Genomic DNA, 20675 nt, shown 5'->3' with positions numbered 1-20675 from the left:
GGCTTAAATAAAGTGGAGCTGCAGAGGATGTTTCCACTAGTGGGAGAGACTAGAATTCGAGACTAGAATTCTCAGAGTGAAGTGATGCTTCCTTAAAACTGAGATGAGGAATTTCTTTAGCCAGAGGGCGGTGAATCTGTGGAACTCATTGCCACAGGGCTGTGGAGGCCAGGCCTTTGAGTGTCTTTAAGACAGAGATAGTTAGGTTCTTGATCAATAAGGAGATCAAGGGTTATTGGAAGCAGGCAAGATGGGCCAAATTGCCTAATTCTACTCCTATATCTTATGGTTTTATGGGCTTGTTGCTAGGGCAGAGCTTGTTGCTAAGCGGCTTGTTGCCAGGGGTGCGGCAGCTCCTATGTCTGAAGCCTCTATTCTGAATGAAAACAGAAGATGTTGGAAACACTGAGCAGCTCCGGCAGGTCTGCAGGGAGAGAGAGTTAAGTGTGGAATATAATCTTACTCACTGTGGTGTCTGCAGGGTTGGACACTTAGTTTCATGATCAGGGCTGGGATCTGGTAGAATTCTGACATTAAATTTCTATGTGACATTTGGTACTTTTTATCCCATTTACTAAACTGTAGCTCCAGGTAGCATTAATTTTAAGTAAGAGTAACATTTGTTTCCTTGTATTTATATAACACGTTGAGTTCTGATGAAGGGTCATCCAAACTTGAAACATTGGCTCTATTCTCTCTCCACAGATGCTGTCAGACCTGCTGAGATTTTCCAGCATTTTCTGCTTTGCTATGACAGTTTAAATGATGTTTTGCAGTTAAATCTGTGACTCCCGAGAGTTGATCGTTCAGCCTAAGATGTGATACCATTCCCAATTCATTAGCCATTGAAGCAGTCTGAAGCAGCAAGACCTAGACAACATTCAGACTTGGGCTAATAAGTGGCAAGTAAAGTACAAGTGCCAGGCAATGACAATCCCAAGCAACAGAGAATCTAACATTTCCCCTTGACATTTAATGGGATTACCATCGCTGAATCCCCCACTGTCAACATCCTGAGGGTTTCCATTAACCAGAAACCAAACTGGACCTGTATATAAATGCTGTGGCTACAAACGCAGGTCACAGACTGGGAATTCTGTAGAGAGCAACTCAACTCCTGACTCTCTAAGGCCTGTCCACCATCTACAAGGCACAAGTCAAGAGTGTGCTGGAATATTTTTCACTTGTCCGGATGACAGCAGCTCCAACAACAATCAACAAGCTGATACCACCCAGTGCAAAGCAGCCCACTTGATTGGTATCCCATTCACCATCTTAAACATTCACTCCCTCTACCACCAAAGCACATTGTCAAGTGTAGGAAGTTTATACAACAACTAATGCAGCAACTCACCAAGGTTCCCTCAATGGCACCTTCCAAACTCATGACCACAACCACCCAGAAGGTCAAAGGCAGCAGGCACATGTGAACACCTTCAAATCACACACCTTTGTGACTTGGGAACTATATTACCCTTCCTTCACTATCACAAGATCCAAATTCAAGAACTCTCTTCCTAACAGCACTGTGAATTTACCAGAACCAGATGGACTAACGGTTCAAGAAGGGGGCTCACTACTACCTTCTCAAGGGCAATTAGGAACAGACAACAAATACTGACCTTGCCAGCAATTCCCACATTACCTGAAAGCATTAAAATAAATAGCTGAAAGTGTACCTGAATCAAGCCATCATGACATCTATGGCAGCTAATTAAGTGGTAGATTCGACTTCTTTTCTGAAATGGCAGGTACATCATCAGGGCAGCACAGTGGCATAGTGCTTAACGCTGCTACCTCACAGCACCAGGGATGTGGGTTTGATTCCCGGCTTGTGTCTGTGTGGAGTTTGCACGTTCTCCCCATGTCTGCATGGGTTTCCACCGGGTACTCTATTTCCTCCCACAGTCCAAAGATGTTAGGTGGATTGGTTATGCTAAATTGCCCCTTAGTGTCAGGGGGACTAGCTAGGGTAAATACAGGGAGTTATAGGGATAAGGCCTGGGTCATCCAAATGGTCTCCTTCTGCACTGTAGGATTCTATGAATTGCCTCTAGGAATCATGATCTCCCTCTTTAAGCTCCAGTCCTCACTGCTGGGCAATGTTGTGCAAAGGCACAGCAAACGGCAGGTTGCGTCTAGATCTGCACAAGCGCCTGAATTGTATCTCCAGCGTCCTGATGATATGTTTAATTAAAATCATGTTATATACGTACTGGAATGATTTTGCCTTAACATATAGTGAAATAAAAGTTGGATGAGACCACTTGTAACATTAATAGTTCATCCATTCAATCACTGAAGTTTATTTGCTCACCTTGTGATTTTAAACAAAATAGTAACTTACAGTGGTGCAGGAAGCAACCTGATTGTTTAGTTGGAGAATGATAAGGCACAGATAGTGAGAGTAATTTAAAACTACCTCTGTGGTGACAGATTGGTACATTCCACTTGTATGTGGTCTCCCAGGTAACAACAGAAACACAAACTCATTACGGGGAGGTTTAAGGATAGAAATCAAGAGAAGAGAATAGACACAGAGAGTTACTGTACTTAATGTCTAGAAATAAAAATGGAATTATAGGAAGAGTAAAAACGGAGTAACAAAAAGATGCAGAGTAAAGTACAAACTAGTTGGCAAGTTACAAACAGGCAGGTAATTTGAAATAGATCCATGCAATTACAATGAGATGAGCACAAATAAATAAACATTCACGTAGAAGAGATGTGCATGCAAAATTATTCACATAGAAAGAGACACTAAATGGAACATTGCAGACACACAGGTATTCAAACATACAGGAATAACCAAAACAAAAGCAAGGCACACATATTCAGAATTGTGGACCGAGAGAAACTCGTTGTAATAGAAAGTAAAACGTACAGAGAGAGACATAAACATTAGGAAAAAAGCTGAGAGGGTAATTTTACTTATTGAGAACTATCCAATCCAGAGAGGTGAAGGCACACCCTCATACAGGCCCAAGCCGAATACTGGACAGAACAAGTCTGCATAAGGTAAGAAGCAATCCAAACATTAAAAGGAAAAAGATTGCGGACTCTTGCGGAGAGTCCCTTTTCACTGTGAAATACTGTACTTGAAGATTCTTCAATGTCTGTAATGGGAGCATTTTTACATTTACATAAATGCACCTTAATTTAGAATGGTTATGAAATAATGCTTCCTTAGCTTATTACCCCTTACCTGCCCTGTGGATGTTTGGGATAGTTTAGGTCATTGATGCTGGTGCCAGTCTTTATTCAACTTTATTCAACAGCACTTGCATGGAGTTGCCTTTCAAACAGCCCTTTCCTCAATACTTCAATCTTTGTGTCCCAGATGCAGGCTTATTCCCTGGAAGAGGCCAAAGGTGATTCCTTGTAACTTCAATTTGAGCTCAGGCTTTTTGTTGGAAATTTGGGTATTGAACCCCCATTAGGTAGCCATTTCTGTCTTTGTCTCTACACTGAAATACATCCACCCTCACCACCAATGACTTTCTCCTTTTTGAAGATGCTCCTGTGTGCTGGGTTGTGGTTCTGCAGGCACTGGCTACTCTCTGGAACCTTCTCCAAATGATCATTGTTTTCAATGTAATGTTTATTAAGATTTTCCAGACAAGAACACAAAATGTAAATATCAAGTTGCATTAATGTGTTGTGGTAAATAGAGGAGAGAGAACAGAATAAAGTCAATGATCATAGAAAAGAATGAACTTGTGTACATCATACATTAAAGAGAAAAATCCACCAACAAATACATAAACAAACAGGCCACAAAAAACATGCATGCTGGTCTTTGTAGTAAACAAACAGAAATAAAATGGGAATTTGGGCTAATGAAATAAGACTTCTTCAAATGAAAATAGAAAACAACAAGGAATTTACTGGTGTGAGTTTATTACAGAATGCAAAGTAAAACCACTACCTAGATGTACACACACTAACTAGTCGCTGTCTGGGACAATCATTCAGCAAGCTCAGTCCTGGGCCTGCCTTATAAAATGAGTTCCCACTGGGCAGATCACTGCCTGTTACCAGGGAAACTCATACTTAACGAGCTCCACAGGGAGACCAATCAGTGATTCCCCATCGACCTCATGGGGCTATCACAGTAATATTTATCACAAGCTAGGATTTAAATTCTAATTTGTATTACTCACAAATTATACATTGTAAATGTTAATAAAAGCAATACTGTGGAAATTGAAGATTTTGTTGAATATTGGCATAGACATGGTGGGCTAAAGGGCCTGTTTCTGTGCTATATGACTCTATCTACTATGAAGAGTGCACAGTTCAGGTGAATGCTGTGCTTTAGAGACCATAGATTTCAAATCAGGGCAGTAGTCAGCAATAATGAGGTCAAAAATTGATAGCAGCAGGTTTGAAGGGGACAGTACCTGAGAAGTGGGAGGTGTTATTGGTAAGCATGCTTTGGTAAGCGTGCAAGGAAGCTATGCATGGAATTCAGGCAGCTTGGTGGGAGTAAGGCTGAGGGTGCAGGTGGTCTCATAGACAAAATGAACATGGAGAAGGCATGAGGAGAGAAATTAGAGAAAGATGAAAGTTCAGAGCTAGGTCAACAGGAAATCTTAAGGAAGTTTGTTCCTGTGGGATAGGGGAAAGAAAGGAATTGATAAGAGACAGCTGATTGGCTGGTGTCAATCTTATTGAAGATGAGGGGACAAGGGTGAGGGATTGAAGAAGACGGTTTGCAATAGAGGAGACTTTAGAATCAGCATGATGTTATTGGTTATAGTATTTTGGAGGGCATAGATTAATTTTAATTAAAATACTTTGGAAGTACAAAATTGTCATTGCGTGGAATAATTTGGAAATGAGATTTTAGACATCATGAAAGGGTTTGTGTTTTACTGAGTTCCAGAGCTTAAGTTCTTAACACTTTATTGGACCTCAGGAAGTTGAACTGGAAGACAAATTTGATATATAATTAATTGGATGTTTTTCATTTCAGGGTGTCATTATGCCAGTATGGTGTCCTTTGCTCTTTGCTGGGAATTCATCACTTCTCTTCAGAGATATTAAAGACAAGAATGTAACCTTTGTTCTGGATCTATCTGAGAGTATGCACTCCAAGCTAGATGCAGTGAAACACTACCTGATCCAGACCCTGTACACGTGGACACACACAGTGAATGACTGCAAATTCAATATTATTGTCTTTTCTGGCAAGGTACAAGTTGCTTCCTTTGTGTTTTACTCTCACTTTCTTCTTGCCTTTTTCTTTAGCTTGAATAAGATTTTGTTCTTCATCTTAATGGGCCCTGTTCTTTCATTATAGCCACAACTTTCTATTTGAACAGAATATTCTTGATTATTTTTCTTTATGTTATTGTCAGTTACTTTCAGCCTCTTTTTTTAGCCTTTCTACTCACTTTTGTATTTGATTTTCTTCTGTATTCTTGGCTCCAGGTTTGTTATGTACTCTTTTCTAAAACTTCTCAGAATCTTGCAGCACAGAAAGAGGCCATTTGATCCATTGTGCTTGAGCTGGCCCTTTGGAAGTATTATCCAAGTATTCTGCTCTTTCTCATTAACATTTTTCCTCTTCAAATTTTCACTTTAATTTTAATTTTTGATTCTCTGCTCATTCAAGTAACCCTAGCTTTTTTCTGCACTAACTTTCTCCTGTAAATGTATCGAGTTTGAACAATAATCATGTCTCCTTTTAACACTTTCCATTATTTGCATATGCAATGTCCCTATTTTTACTTTCTAGTTTATCTAGACGAGATCAGAAGGAGATAGATGGTGGCATAGCGGTAATGTCACTGAACTAGTTATCAAGAGGTCCGGGCTAATGCTCTGGGGACATAAGCTCAAATGCCATAATGGCAGCTGGTGAAATTTAAATTCAATTTTAAAAACGTATGGAATATAAAAACTAAGGGCACAATCTTCCCAAAGTTTGTTTAATTTGGCACAAAAACTGGAGTGAATCCCACTGGCCCTGTCAGCACAATCTAGCCCAGAATTGTTAGACACTTGGGGAAAAATACGTTTTTGACATAGGAGGGGCCATATTCAGAAAAGCTTCCAAAGTGTCAACCCTAATCCTGGACCTCCTGGATCCATGTTGCAATGAGGGCGGCTCTAAGCCTCCTGTCCATGCGCATGGGTACACTAAGGACTCTTTCAGGAGTGACTTGAGATTTCTTCATCGCACCTGGATGCTCACATTTGGACCGTGAGATGGGTGTTGGGAAAGGGAGGAACTATTGGGTCCTTTAATGCTGGAGCAAACCACATTGATTTGGGTCTGTAGTGACAACTAGACCAGATGAAGTAAGGGCGACATATTTCCTTCTCTAAACCACATTAGTGAACCAAATGGGTTTTTATGATAATCTGGTAGTTGTTTCACTGCCACCATTACTGGCATTATTCAAAATTTATCTTATTAACTGAATTAAAATTGTCTAGCATGTGTGGGAGCAGACAAGGATACAGTCCACCTCATGCTGGCCCACTGTTGCAGTAAGCTGATGGTCTTTGGGTTCACACTGAGTAGTTTCCTGGGTCCATGTCTCCACGATGATTGCCCACCATATACGTGTGTTATGGTCCCCAAAGACATCAATCAATTTTAAAAAGACATTTCAATTCCCAGTGACCAATTTAAAGGAATTGTACAAGATTTCAAGTTTTAAGACTTCTACAGCAACAAACTGAAACGCTTTTTAAAATGTTTTAAAATTAATTTACGAGATGTGGGCATTGCTGGCTATGCCTGCATTTAGTGTCCATCCCTAGTTGCCCTTGAGAAGAAGGTGGTTAGCTGCCATCTTGAAGTGTTGTGGTTTATACGATGTAGGGACACCCACCTTGCTGTTTGGAAGGTATTTCCAAGATTTTGAACCAGCAACAGTGAAGGAATGGTGATATATTTCCAGGTCAGGATGGTGAGTGACTTGGAGGGGAACCTCCAGGTGGCGGCACCAGGTATCTGCTGCTCTTGTCCTTCTTGGAGGTAGAGTTTGTAACTTTGGAAGATGCTGCCTGAGGAGCCTTAGTGAGTTCCTGCAGTGCATCATACAGATGGTACACAAAGCTTTCACTGTTCGTCAGTGGTGGAGGATGTGGAGGTTTGGGGTACCAATCAAACCGGCTGCTTCTTGAATGTTGGGGGCAAGTGAAAAGTTATCCAGGCAAGTGAAAAACATTCCATTACACTCCTAAATTGCGTATTGTAAATAGTTCACAGGCTTTGGGGGGTCCGGAGGTGAGTTACTTGCCACGTGATTCCTTGCCTCTGACCTGCTCTGGTAGCCATAGTATTTACATGGCTTATCCAGCTCAGCTTTCAGTTACTAGTAACCCCCTGGATGTTGATAGTGGGGGATTCAGTAATTCAGTGATGGTAATTCCATTGAATGTCAAGGGGTGATAGTTAGATCCTCTCTTAGAATCATAGAATCCTACAGTGCAGAAGGAGGCCATTCGACTCATTGAGTCTGCACTGACAACAATCTCACCCAGGCTCTGTCTCCATAACCCATGCATTTACCCTAGCTAACCCCCCAGACACTAAGGGGCAAGTTAGCATGGCCAATCCATTCATCACATACATCTTTAGACTGTGGGAGGAAACTGGAGCACCCAGAGGAAACCCATGCATGGGGAGAATGTGCAAACTCCACACAGACAGTGACTTAAGCCAGGATTTGAACCCTGGACCCTGACGTTGTGAGTCAGCAGTGACAACTACTGTGTCACCATATGACAGTCATCGCCTGGCATTTGTGTGGCACAAATGTTACTTGCCACTTGTCAGCCCAAGCCTGGATATTTTCCAGGTCTTGTTGCATTTGGACATGGGCTGCTTCGATATATGAGAAGTTGAAAATTGTGCTGAACATTGTGTAGTCGTCATCAAACATCCCCACTTCAGTCCTTGTGATAGAAGGTAGATCATTGCTGAAGCAGCTGAAGATAGTTGGGCCTAGGACACTATTCTGAGGAATTCCTGCAGTGATGTCCAGGAGCTGAGATTACTGACCCCCAATCACAAAACCAACTTCCTTTGTAACTCTAACCAATGGGGTGCGTTCCTATTTCCCACTGATTCCAGTGGCTCTATTAGCTCCTTGGTGCTACACTCGGTCAAATGCTACCTTGATGTCAAGGGCAGTCAGCCTCACCTTCTCTCTGGAGTTCAGCTCTTTGTCCTTGCTTGAATAAAGGGTGTGATGAGGGCAGGAGCTGAGGCGGAACCCAAACTGAGTGCCAGGTGAGCAGGCTGTTTTTTCCTTTTTATTGCCCATCCCTAATTGCCCGGACTGCTCCTTGTTCCCATGAAATCTGTCCCTTCAAGCCTCACACTCTTAGGTATGGTTGGTAATGCAGAGAGAAATAGACAGATTTCTATGACAAACACATACATGCACTATATTCCTGATGACTTCTGATTCCAAATCAAGTCCTACAGTTTTCTTAGCTAATGTTCACACTCTGGACCACTGTTATGTGACTGCTGTCTTATATGTTGGTCATTGATGATAATGTGCCTTCTTAACAAAATTTCATTCATAAATTTCATATGTTAAAATATGTCAGTGTTGAGTATTTTCAGCATATGTGTCAGGCTGTGCTTACCACCGCCTGTTCATAATATAGTTAAATTAATATTAAGCCACGCTGATTCTTTTATTCTGTTACTTTTATGCTAGGTATTTACTCCATTGTCTCTGAGGTTGTCCAGCTGTAATGTCCCACGTACTGGGTAGAGCCAATCCCATTCTGCCCCAATGTAAAACCTCCATAGGTTACGAAGCTGCACAATTTCTTATGATTCTGATGAGTGACTAAACGGATATTTATTTGTTTACTGTTCACTAGGTTGCAAAATACTGTGACAGCTTGATTGATTGCACACCTCAGGCAGTAGAGAAAACTATCCCATGGATCAAATCTCTGGAATGCAAAACTGGTAGAAACATGCAACATGCTTTAGCTGTTGCATTTGATGATCCTGCCAGTGATGCTGTTTACCTAATAACAGATGGGATACCTGACATCAACCCTCAGGAAATCTACACTCTGTTGACATTTGCAGCCATGGGTCGACCAGTACACACACTTTATGTGATGGGAGATTGCAGCAAGCCTGAAACTCATGGCTTCTTAGAAAAACTATCATGGCAAACAGGGGCTTATTTTCAAGCAGCAAGTCTCAACAGAAGTGGATCAGTGGAACAAGTGGGTGTCAAAATGTCTAAAATGACGTTATTTACTGACTGTTTGTGATTTGCAGGACTGTCTTTACTGTCTACAACAGCAGCCCTACAACATCTGCCCACAATAAGGGACATGTTAAAGAATATAGTTCCTTTCCAAAAAATATAAATGGACAGCATCCATTTAAGACCTATGTTTTGCAGTGAAATATAACATTTGAAGAAAGTTTAAATTATTTTGGATTTTACTTATTCTCCAAATATTTATTTTATTTGTGTCACAAGTAGGCTTACATTAACACTGCAATGAAGTTACTGTGAAAATATCACTGCAACAGTACTAGAAACAAAAAGTTAAATATATTTAAATTCAGAACTTTTATTCAATACATCCCTTCACACAGCAATAAGAGTTCTAGAATTTCCCACTCTTACGTTAATCATTTTTCTGCTGATTGTTATTGAGATATAAATGGTATAGACACTTAAAATACATTGCAACCATTAAACAATGATGGTCATTTGTCATAGATATGCAATGGCCAAAATGAGCAAATCAACCAAAGAGAGGTGACTAAAGTCTTGGCTATTGAAATGACTACTAACATGACTTTTAAAATTATTATGCCCGTCTTTCATTGTCATATCTAATCCACTGACAGACTTTCCTATATTTGAGTCCACCTGCGGCAAAGATATATAACTTTTCATCTCCTCACTGCAGCTCCCAATTGCTCTTTCTGACTTCACCTAATCACTTGTAAACTTTCTACCTTGTCGCTGAGCCAGGCTCATGCCTTTTCTCCTCTTATCCACTTATCAACATGTCTTTATCAGTGGCACCCTGCAACGTGCCCTCCACCCTTGCTCATTGCCCTAAGATTCATCTCCCAGTTCTGCACTTCTACACCAGCAACCCTTGCATTGGTCAACATAAGCAACTCCACGAGGAATCCACCTGTGCGTGTGTGTATAAGTGTGTCTGTATTATGTATAAAATATATAAATCTAGTGGGGAAGGTAGAGAAAGCGCTCTATCTTTTGCAGTAGATATTTCTTGATGCTAATGTTTGAGACAACATTGAGAATTTAATTGTGAGGATCTCAAAGTATTAAAATACATTTTAACAAATATTTTTAAAGAATAAATTGTGAAAGGAATTAATACAAAACTCATTAACATCAGCCCTGGAAATGTTGTACTGTTTTATCTTTTTGCAGCTTATCCCAGTCTACCAACTCAATTATTCTGACCTGAAGAAACCATGCTACTCAGAGCTAAAGTACTGCAATATGACTGCAGCATTGAATAGAGGTCCCTACAGCCCTATTAGACAGTTACATGGAGCTGTATGTTTCAGGTATGTTGTTTTGAGGAGCAAAATGGTATTTATGTTCTGCACAGCTGATATGTATGTTTTCAGCTAGGACATTTGGTCGCTGTCAAAGTTTGGACAAAATGTTGATCATCATCATCCATAACAACAGCTTGCGTTTATATAGCACCTTTAATGTGATAAAATGTCCTCAGAGGCTTCCCAATAGCAAAAATCAGACAAACATTTACAATGAGCCACATAAGGACATATTAGGACAGGTGATCAACAGCATAGTCAAAGAGGTAGGTTTTAAGAGGTGAAAGAAAAAGAGGTAGAGACCAGAGAGGTGTAGGAAGGGAATTCTAGAAATTAGGACAGTTTTCAAGTGAACAGTATGAGGTTTAGACCCCAAATGTTTAACTGTTAAAGGCCCTAAGCTAAGCTGAGGCCTTCAAAAGGACATCTTTGGGGTGCCAAAGACAGTTTAAACTCATCATGGGTCATCTGATGCTGCAGTGATGGCCTCACTGTAACACCACTAGAATTTGCTGCCTTTGTACAATTAGTCATTTTTAGAATAGAACTCTGCTTGCAATCCAGACTTGATTACTCTATTGGGTTAGGGTTGTGGTGGATAAGGAGGGTGGGCAGAAATCTTGCTGTGCCAGTTATCAACACTGAAGAGGAAAACCCGTTCCTATAGGAGAGGGAAATCATTTACATTGCAAATATCTGCACTGAACAAAAAACTAGAATGTTCAAACATTCTGGCTACACATAAAATGTTGAACAAAGATTTTTTCAGCGGGTCTTTTACTATCTGCTATGTATCCGGTATATCTGACATATATCCTTTGTGTCTGTCTGACTTACACAGCTATCTTCCGTACTGCTGGAGTACATTGCACCCCAGAGGTATGAAGGCTATAACAAAAGGAGATTTAATTGATTCCAGTGCTGGAGAGCTCATAAGGGGAGCTCGTGTATTGGCTCAAAAGAAGGATAATGGATATTATTATCTGGGAAGACTTGGCCAAGAAGTTGAGGTGATTATGCGTTTGTATATATCTCCACCTCAATCATCATCAACGTCCCTGAAATTACAGCACTTTCCTCAGATCTAGGTCTTTTACGAAGATGAACCACTCCTTCATTCTCACCTGTTCTTGAGACGCAGGAAGTTCAGACCCTTCCCAGACAGATGAAGTGCCATTTCCTTCTCAGTCACTTTTGCTCCAGTAGATTCTCCATCAGATTAGAATTGTAAGTAATAGGTCCATGGTGCAAAAATGCAGTATGACACTAACTCAATCTACCTACTTAGAAGATCACAGTCGATTGTTGGGAAAAGGTTTATCATGCTCTCAATCTCAGATCAATTGTAGATATTTCAGTGTAGTGAAAACTCCACATTGTAGATGCTCAATGTTGCTTGTGATTTGCAAATGCTTTACTGCAAAATGACAGAAACAACCTTTACTTTTTAAAATTCTCTTTATTTTGAATTGAATGTCAGCATTTAGTACCCCAGACTGGACACATGAAAAAGCTTCTTCTGCACTATTCCAAAAGCCTGAATATTTGTGATGTTTCTGCCCTTGTAAAGAAAAATCCAAACACTCTGCAGAGAAATGCACGTTGGATAATTTATCTAGCAAAAATAGCTGTTCAACATCAAAGTCCCATGCAGTTTCAAGCAATTGCTGCATTTGTGCATTAATTACAGAATGTTTGGACTTAACAGTACAAGGCCCTTTATAATGATGAGATTTCTGTTCCTCCACTTAACCATTTCAGCCCAGAAAGGGAATTATAGAAATTGTGAAGTCTCATTCCTGTGAGTAGTGAATTGTTAGGAGATTTAAGCTTCTAATTTGCACTTTTTTCAATCATCTACCTGCCACATGTAATTCTACATGGCCTTTTTATGATTGCCTTTAATATGTTTTTGACAAGTAAAAATTTGTATTATACTGTTTACTAATCTTGAATTGATTGCTGATTGTGATCAGTCCTCAGAACAATGCTACACATACATAGAACATAGAACATAGAACACTACAGCACAAACAGGCCCTTCGGCCCACGAGTTGCGCCGATCACATCAACACCTACCAATCCATAGACCTATCTATAACCCCCAATCCCATTAAATCCCATATACTCATCCAGAAGTCTTTTAAAAGACCCCAGCGAGTTCGCCTCCACCACCACTGACGGCAGCCGATTCCATTCACTCACCACCCTCTGAGTGAAAAACTTACCCCTAACATCACTTCTGTACTTGCCTCCCCGCACCTTAAATCTGTGTCCTCTCGTAGCGACCATTTCAACCCGGGGAAATAGCCTCTGAGAATCCACCCTATCTATTCCTCTCAACATTTTATAAACTTCTATCAGGTCGCCTCTCAACCTTCGTCTCTCCAGGGAGAAGAGTCCCAGTTCCCTCAACCTATCTTCATAAGGCATGCCTCCCAGTCCAGGCAACATCCTTGTAAATCTCCTCTGTACCCTTTCAATTGGCCTACTAGATTTGACTGTCATGTGAGCTGTTGATAATGTACATCTACCTTTTTGTTAAACTAGTGAATAGAGGAAAAGACCAAAATAATGACTGTACATGAGTAAGGATGCAAAGAATTTAAAAATGGTCACTTCGTCCATTCTGACAGACTGATGTCTACCATATATTGACTCTGTCTAAACTTCTCAATCTCATAAAAAAGTTTAAAAATATTGGTGAGCCAACCATTCCTAAATCCAAAGTGAGGTATATTAAATGATGTCTTTAAATTGCATGTTGCCTGAGAAACTATTATATTTAGGGATATCCAGGTCGATTTTTGGTGCAATTCGACACGGGTAAGAAGACAAAACGAAAAGCCCAATGTTGCTTGCAGGAAACTGCCCTCCATGATATAATACACTACGAAGATGCCAGAAGGCATGCCATTGGACCTGGATGCAAAGTCTTGGCACCACAGGAAGTTGGCATGGACCGGTACGGCCCAGGGACAGTGTTACAGGGAAGAGAACAACGAGGATTAAATTCAGGTACTGAATTTCAACAAAACACAGAAGCAATATATATGAGAGGAAGTTTTCGAGTGGGTGACCTTTTAATTTCAGCATTATTTTAAGGCAAATACTCATCCATTTAAACTAAAGAGCTCACATATTATCAACCATCGAAAAATATCCCCACACCAGGCATTAAAACTGCTACTAGAATGAATGTGAGAATAAATGCTTGTGTTTGAAGTTTATTTGTTAGTTTCACAAATAGGCTTACAATAACACTGTAATGAAGTTACTGTGAAAATCGCCTAGTCACCACACTCTGCTGCCTGTTTGGGTACATTGAGGGAGAATCTAGCATGGCCAATGCATGTAACCAGCACGTCTTTTGAACTGTGGGAGAAAACCAGAGCACCCGGAGGAAACCCATGCAGGCACAAGGAGAAAGTGCAGGCTCTGCACAGACAATGACCCAAGCTGGGAATCAAACATGGGTTCTTGGCGCTGTGAAGCAGTAGTGCTAACCACTGTGCCACCATGCCACCCTGCCACCCCATTGTGTGTGTAGTAATGATGCTGAAAAAGATTTCTTAGCAGAAATGTGTATGAGATAGCCTAATACCTGCTCAGTTTGGGTCAGGCTGAGACTTAGAGCTGCATGACATTGTGCTTCAGATGTTTTCAATTCGTCAACATAATCTTCTGGCTTGCAGAACAAGTTGGAAGATTTTGACTTTTTTGTGATACAATAAAATGGGTAACAGCAAATCAGCAACCTGTTTTACATCTCTCCACTGAATTCTTTCTGGAGGTGAAATTGGTCTTCAGCATCATAAAAAAAAGCTCCTTGTGAATTGTCACCCAGCTTACATTAACATTCTTTTCCAGCAAAGTTACATCAGCAACAGAAGGTTAGCTATGTCTGGCAATGAATAACTGCTCCTTCAACTCTATGTGCACTTTCTTCTTCATACTCAAACTCAGTGAATCACCTCCTGCTTTCACTAACTAAACCTTCTCTGGGTTGGTGCTATGGAGAGCTCCCTTCTTGAACCACTACAGTCCATGTGGTGTAGGTACACCCAAGGTGCTGTTAATGAGGGTGTTCCAGCATTTTGACCCAGCAGCAGTGAGGGATGGCAATATAGCTCTAAGTCAGGATGGCATGTGTCTTGGAGAGGGACTTTCAGGTGGTAGTATTCCCATGCATCTACTCTCCTTGTCCTTCTAGGCAGTAGAGGTTGCAGGTTTGGAAGGTGCTGTTGAGAGAGTTTTGGGAGTTGCTACAGTGTACCTTGTAGATGGTGCACACTGCTGCATTGGTGGTGGGGGAGTGAATGTTTAAGGTGGCGGATGGGATGCCAATCAAGCAGGCTGCTTTGTGCTGGATGGTGTTGCGTTTCCTGAGTGTTGGATTGGCATATCCAGGCAATAGAGAGTATGCTATCGCACTCCTGATTTGGACAGGCTTTGGGGATGTCAGGAGGTGAGTTACTTGCTGCAGAATTCCCAGCTTCTGACTTGTAATATTTGTATGGCTGGTCCAGTTCAGTTTCTGGTTAATGGTAACCCTAACAATGTTGATAGTGCAGGATTCAACGGTGATAATGATATTGAATGTTAAGGGGAGATGGTTAAATTCTCTCTTGTTGGAGATAGTCATTGCCTACCACTTGCGTGACACAGATGTTACTTGCTATTTATCAGCTCACGTCTGTTGTCCAGGCCTTGCTGCCTATGGGCACGAATGGCTTCAGTATATGAGGAGTCATAAATGGTGCTGAAAATTGTACAGTCAACAGTGAACATCCCCACTTCTTCCCTTATGATGGAAGGAAGGTCACTGACGAAGCAGCTGAAGATGGTTGGGCTGGGACACTACCCTGCAGAATTCCTGCAGTGATACCCTACGACTGAGATGATCAACCTCCAACAACCACAACCATCTTCCTTTGCGCTAGGTATGACTCCAACTAGTAGAGAATTCGTCTTCCCTCACCCCATCAATTTTCCAGTTTTGATAGGGTTACTTGATGCCACACTCAGTCCAATGCTGTCAAGGGCAGTCACTCTCACCTCACTGTGAGTTCCACTCTTTTGTCCTTATTGTAATAAGCTGTAATAAAGTCAAGAGCTGAGTGGTTCTGGACTAACCCAAAGTAAGTATCATTGAGCAGTTATTCCTGTTTAAGTGCTACTTGATTTTTGATGATGACGCCATGACTTTGCCGATGATCGAGAGCGGACTGATGGGTGGTAAATTGGCCAGATTTGTCCTGCTTTTTTTAGACAAGACATACGTGAGCAATTTTCTACTTTGCCAGATTGATATAAGTGTTGTAGTTGTACTAAAACAGCTTAGCTAGGAGCATGGCTAGTTCTGGAACACAAGTCTTTAGTACTCTTGACAAAGCCCATATCCTTTGCAGTATCCAGTACCTTCAGCCGTTTCTTGGTATCACATGGAGTGAATTGAATTGGCTGAAGACAGGCATCTGTGATGGTGGGGGCTACAGGACGAGGCTGAGATAGATCATCCACTAGGCAAGATGCTGGGATTATGTGGTGTACATTATCCTTTTGGAGTCTCTCTGAGAAAGAATATAGCTTTTGCTACTGGTAAGACATCACTTTAAATTAGATTTGTATTTCATGCTCGTATGAGACACAGTTTCTCATTGTTTCAATGAATGAACTAGCGAGGATATAGATAGAGTTAGAAAGAATAATGAATAAAACATGGTTCTAGTTCTGAGCACCTTCCCCTGCTCCACTCCCTTGATTGCTTCCTAGCTGACAACTTGAAAGGCTACCTGAGATGAAAAGGTGTTTTTTCTTGATGCATTAGAATTCTTGCTGCCTGTCACATGTGGCATTTTCATGCATGTATGTAGAACATTGGTATCATGGACCAGAAAAAGATGTGCATCATCTAATCCAGTTCTAATCTATGCAGCATGCAGGCAGCTTGGGTTAGCAGTATGACTGTTATTTATATTTTGCCACATTTGATAGACCACAGGACAAATACACTGGCATTTCCAGAGTATAGAGCAGGCAGCAAAATCATGGGTACTTGTATTCTTCTGGAAGGTCAGTGAGGAGTTTCCAAAGCACTGTTCATTCTCATGATGCAGTTCTAAATGTCCAGTGAATAACTGATAATATAATTTAAGACAATATTGTAAAATTTGGTAAAATGTAGTGGTACACACATTGGCTGACATTTGGATGTCTTTATGAAGAAGATGGCAAACCCCAGCTACAATATACCCGCAGTCTCACTTAGGCACAGCAGCATATTTATTGCCAGATATTTGTGTCTGAGATAGCAGACCTGATATATTGCATACCATTGACATCTCACAGTATATCTTACCCTCAGTCATTTTACTATTCATCCCAGTCCTCCTCAGATAGCTACAGTACCTTAAAGCATTGAATCCAGTCCACATAATGGGCAAAATTTGCAGCATGCTTGTAGCATTTGCCTTTGCAGAGATGAGCCTTGTATGAGCTTTGCAACACACTTTTTTTTGTTCATTCATGGATGTGGGCACCGTTGGTCATTAAACTTTTAATTCAGCTTTCACCGTGTGCTTTGGTGGGATTCAAACCCATGTCCCTAGAGCATTAGCCCAAGTCTCTGGATTACTAGTCCAGTAATAATACCACTATGCCACTGCCACACATTCCCACCTCCCAACCATCCACCGACCGCATCCCCCCCCCGACCCCGACTACCCCTCCCCCCAATGTAGGATGTTGGTGAACTTTCCCTTTAATTAATATAAAACTGCACTTTGTGCTTGGAATTTTACTGCCCCATGATGGGAACCAGAGCAGGCAAAGGGTGGACCATGGATTGACATCGGGCAGGATTTTCTGGTTTCAGGGTGATCGAGGCCAAAAAATCCCACCCAGTATTTCTAATCGCATGGTACAGAATTATCATTGCTTCCTTGCTTTTGCATTCCAACTTCTCTATGCTTCCCTTTGGGCCTAGAATTATAGAATTTTTTTAATACAATTACAGAATCTCTACAGTGCAAAAGGAGGCCATTTGACCCATCGAGTCTGCTCTGATTCTCCAACGGAGCATCTTAACCAGGCCTACTCCCTTCCCTATCCCCATAGCCCCATGCATTTATCCCACTAATCCCCTAACCTACATATCTTGGGACACTAAGGGGCAATTTGGCATGGCCAAACCATCTAACCCGTACGCCTTTGGACTGTGGGAGGAAACCGGAGCACCCGGAGGAAACCCACGCAGACACAGGAAGAACGTGTAAACTCCACACAGTCACCGAAGGCTGGAATCAAACCCAGATCCCTGGTGCTGTGAGGCAGTAGTGCTAACCACCATGCTGCCCTCACCTCTCTATTCATCCTGCCTTTAACTTTACCATTAATATTATTCACTTTCAATGCTCAATGATGTATTTGCTTAGCTAAACTGTTGCAAATTCAAAGGAGGCTTAATCAGTAAAAAGGAAAGAAAATTCATTCTAATTTTGAATTTTGTTTTCAGATCATGACTATGAAGCCTTGATTGTAAACTTCTGGAACGGCAGAACGGAGAAGGTTCCTCCCGGAATAGCAATATGGATCCCTGTGCTCCTGAGTGAGCGAATCATTTTGGAGCTCCAAATGACCATCACAGCTAAACAGAAGCTTCTGGAAACTTACCCTGATTATCCACAGATTGTGCCGCCTGGGTATCGAAGATCACAGAGTAGCATTGATGTATTTCAGTCAGTATGTCAGTTCAGGGTTGCTTGTGAATGCCGAGGCCTTCATTCTCATTGTGGCCAAGTATTGTGCTGGATCCCTGACAATCCAGCAAGTTACTTGGGTCCAGACGTATTGTGTCCTGCCGGGTCTGGTGTCTCTAGAAACGGGCTTGAAGGTGAAAAGATCCCTGGGACAATTCTGAGTAGTCAGGATCTGAGTCAGAATGTAATGGAACAGCTCACTCAACATGATCTGCCTTTTCAGTCAAATACACTAATGAAAGAAAAGAGACTTAAACCTGTCGAGTTTGATGGGAGAATAAGCAAGACTTCAATTGAGAGAATTACTGACAAGAAGACATTAAAGTGTAAATCTGCTAATGTGGTTGATATGAACAGAACTAAGTCCACAACTATCAGCAGAGCTTTAAACACAGACTGTGGTCTGTTTAAACATCATCAGAGCACAAAAGACAAGATGAAAGAAAAGGATATGTGGAAATATGGGGGAAGGATCCCCTCAGCTCCTCTTCAGAAGAAATCTGGTGAGAAATGTTTTCTGTTGTGAGCCCAATACATTTTGTTTGTACCTACTGCCCATAGCATACCTAGAAAGAATGCTAGATATTGGCTAAGTTTATGATAATGTTTGGCAGATCTGTTGACATATGCTTCCCTCACAGTTAGATCTAGAATTGTGACTGTAGCATTGAATTTCTAATACTATACCACTATAAAGAGGGGAGGCAATGGCCTAGTGGTATTATCACTGGACCATTAATCCAGAAACTCAGCTAATATTCTGAGGACCCGGGTTCAAATCCTGCCACAGAACATGGTAGAATTTGAATTCAATAAAAGATATCTGGAATTAAGAATCTACTGGTGACAATGAAATCACTGTCAATTGTTGGAAAAGCTCATCTGTTTCACTAATGTCCTTTAGGGAAGGCAATCTGCCGTTGATATCTGGTCTGGCCTACATGTGACTCCAGAGCCACAGCAATGTGGTTGGCTCTCAACTGCCCTTGGGCAATTAGGGATGATCTAGGGACAACTGGGTCCCACAAATGAATTTAAAAAATTAGCATTGAACAATCCACTCTGCTATACAAGGGAAATTTTCATCTGCCTGTTGAGTTGTACGAACTGTGTGAATTTGTGAAAGGTGCAGTAGTGGGACAAAGTTTTTAAAAAATTCAATGCTGATCTTGTCCCAGGGACCTGTCCAATGCTCTCAAATAGGCCTGGATTAAGGCAGCTGGTGCTTTCACCTGAAACAGGTAGGAGCCTAATGCATATGTGTAAATGAGGGTCCTTTACAGGGGTTTTAAGACCAGATGTCACCTACATCTGTTTCCTTCTTAAGAATCTCTTACCATTTCCAGCCGCCAGGTTTGGCCTTGCATTCTCTCCAGTTCTAGGTTCTGCAATTTTGAGAAGTAAATCAGCATTCCCTGGTTCCCAGTTCAATCCCATTCTAGTTAAATTGGCCAAATCTTGAGTTCAACCATCTCCACAACCACCTCCCCCACTCCAAGACAATGCACATAAAGCCAAACCTAATCCTGATACTGAACATTCTCATTAGATTCTTCTTGCTCCTAATTAAAGACAGTATGATTAGCACTGGTAGCTTGCTTTGATTACAATATTATAATGAGACCTAAATACAAAAGCAGATCAGTACTCCTGCTGATGTTATCAGGTGGGCAGAGTGGCTGCTCTGCCTGATGTGCCACGTAAGAAAACTGACCCATGATTTGGGTTTAAAATCCAATGGTGGATGTTTGAGAGAAACATTAAAAGCAAGGTGGCTTTCTCAGATATTGAAGGCAGAAATCAATAATGGAAAATAACAGATACAAAAGACTAAAAATTCAGTAAGGATTTTAAATGGTGCAGCAGGATTTACATCTGCCACTTTGACTCCAACCCCAATCTCAAAGAAAGGGTCATTTAAATATTTAGTTGAGTGGCTGTCACCTGTGGAAGGATAACAGAAGCACATACCCTACTTTTCTGTCTTAGACTTAAGATGGCATTATACTATCCAATAGTATCCTGAGGACAAAGATGCAAGTTTGAAAAATAACTTTGTTACCAATTTACAACCACTGCCCCCGCCAATCTACCACCAAAACTGCATTATGATTTGCCCCCAGAAGTTTGGAAATTTTAAAAACTCAGTTTATCATAGAATCCCTACAGTGCAAAAGAAGGCCATTCAGCCCATCAAGTCTGCACCGACAACAGGTCTAGGTGATGGATCTGCTCAAGATTAAAGGAAGACTTAAATCATTTTACTGGGAAAGGGTGCAAGGCATTCATACATGTAGATAATATGAAGGACAGCCTAAGAGTCTCCCAAGTCCCATGGAAATGCTATGTCAGATCATAAA

The 20675-nt window shown here is 41.2% G+C and overlaps 1 protein-coding gene across 1 annotated transcript; it reads left to right on the top strand.

Moving 5' to 3' along the window:
* The first annotated feature begins 2530 nt into the window (after positions 1-2530).
* On the top strand, positions 2531-18841 carry LOC145344362 (uncharacterized). Its single transcript, XM_080191489.1, has 7 exons — positions 2531-3018; positions 4979-5197; positions 8863-9222; positions 10422-10561; positions 11397-11565; positions 13345-13573; positions 18072-18841. The coding sequence occupies exons 2-7, from the start codon at positions 4988-4990 to the stop codon at positions 18839-18841; spliced, it is 1878 nt and encodes a 625-aa protein (XP_080047615.1). The 5' UTR covers positions 2531-3018; positions 4979-4987.
* Positions 18842-20675: the final 1834 nt, after the last annotated feature.

This window comes from Carcharhinus amblyrhynchos, chromosome 6, assembly GCF_965287045.1.
Source record: "Carcharhinus amblyrhynchos chromosome 6, sCarAmb.v2.hapA, whole genome shotgun sequence".
NCBI lineage: Eukaryota > Metazoa > Chordata > Chondrichthyes > Carcharhiniformes > Carcharhinidae > Carcharhinus > Carcharhinus amblyrhynchos.
The sequence above is the reverse complement of the archived record's forward strand: the minus strand, read 5'-3'. Positions and strand labels throughout refer to the sequence as shown.

What these genes read in the sequence shown, in the direction of transcription:
- LOC145344362 (XM_080191489.1), top strand. Translation starts at nt 4,988, where the DNA reads ATGCCAGTATGGTGTCCTTTGCTCTTTGCTGGGAATTCATCACTTCTC. An exon ending in TTATTGTCTTTTCTGGCAAG is followed by an intron (nt 5,198 to 8,862) that starts GTACAAGTTGCT and finishes ACTGTTCACTAG; the next exon opens with GTTGCAAAATACTGTGACAG. An exon ending in GACTTGGCCAAGAAGTTGAG is followed by an intron (nt 11,566 to 13,344) that starts GTGATTATGCGT and finishes TATTATATTTAG; the next exon opens with GGATATCCAGGTCGATTTTT.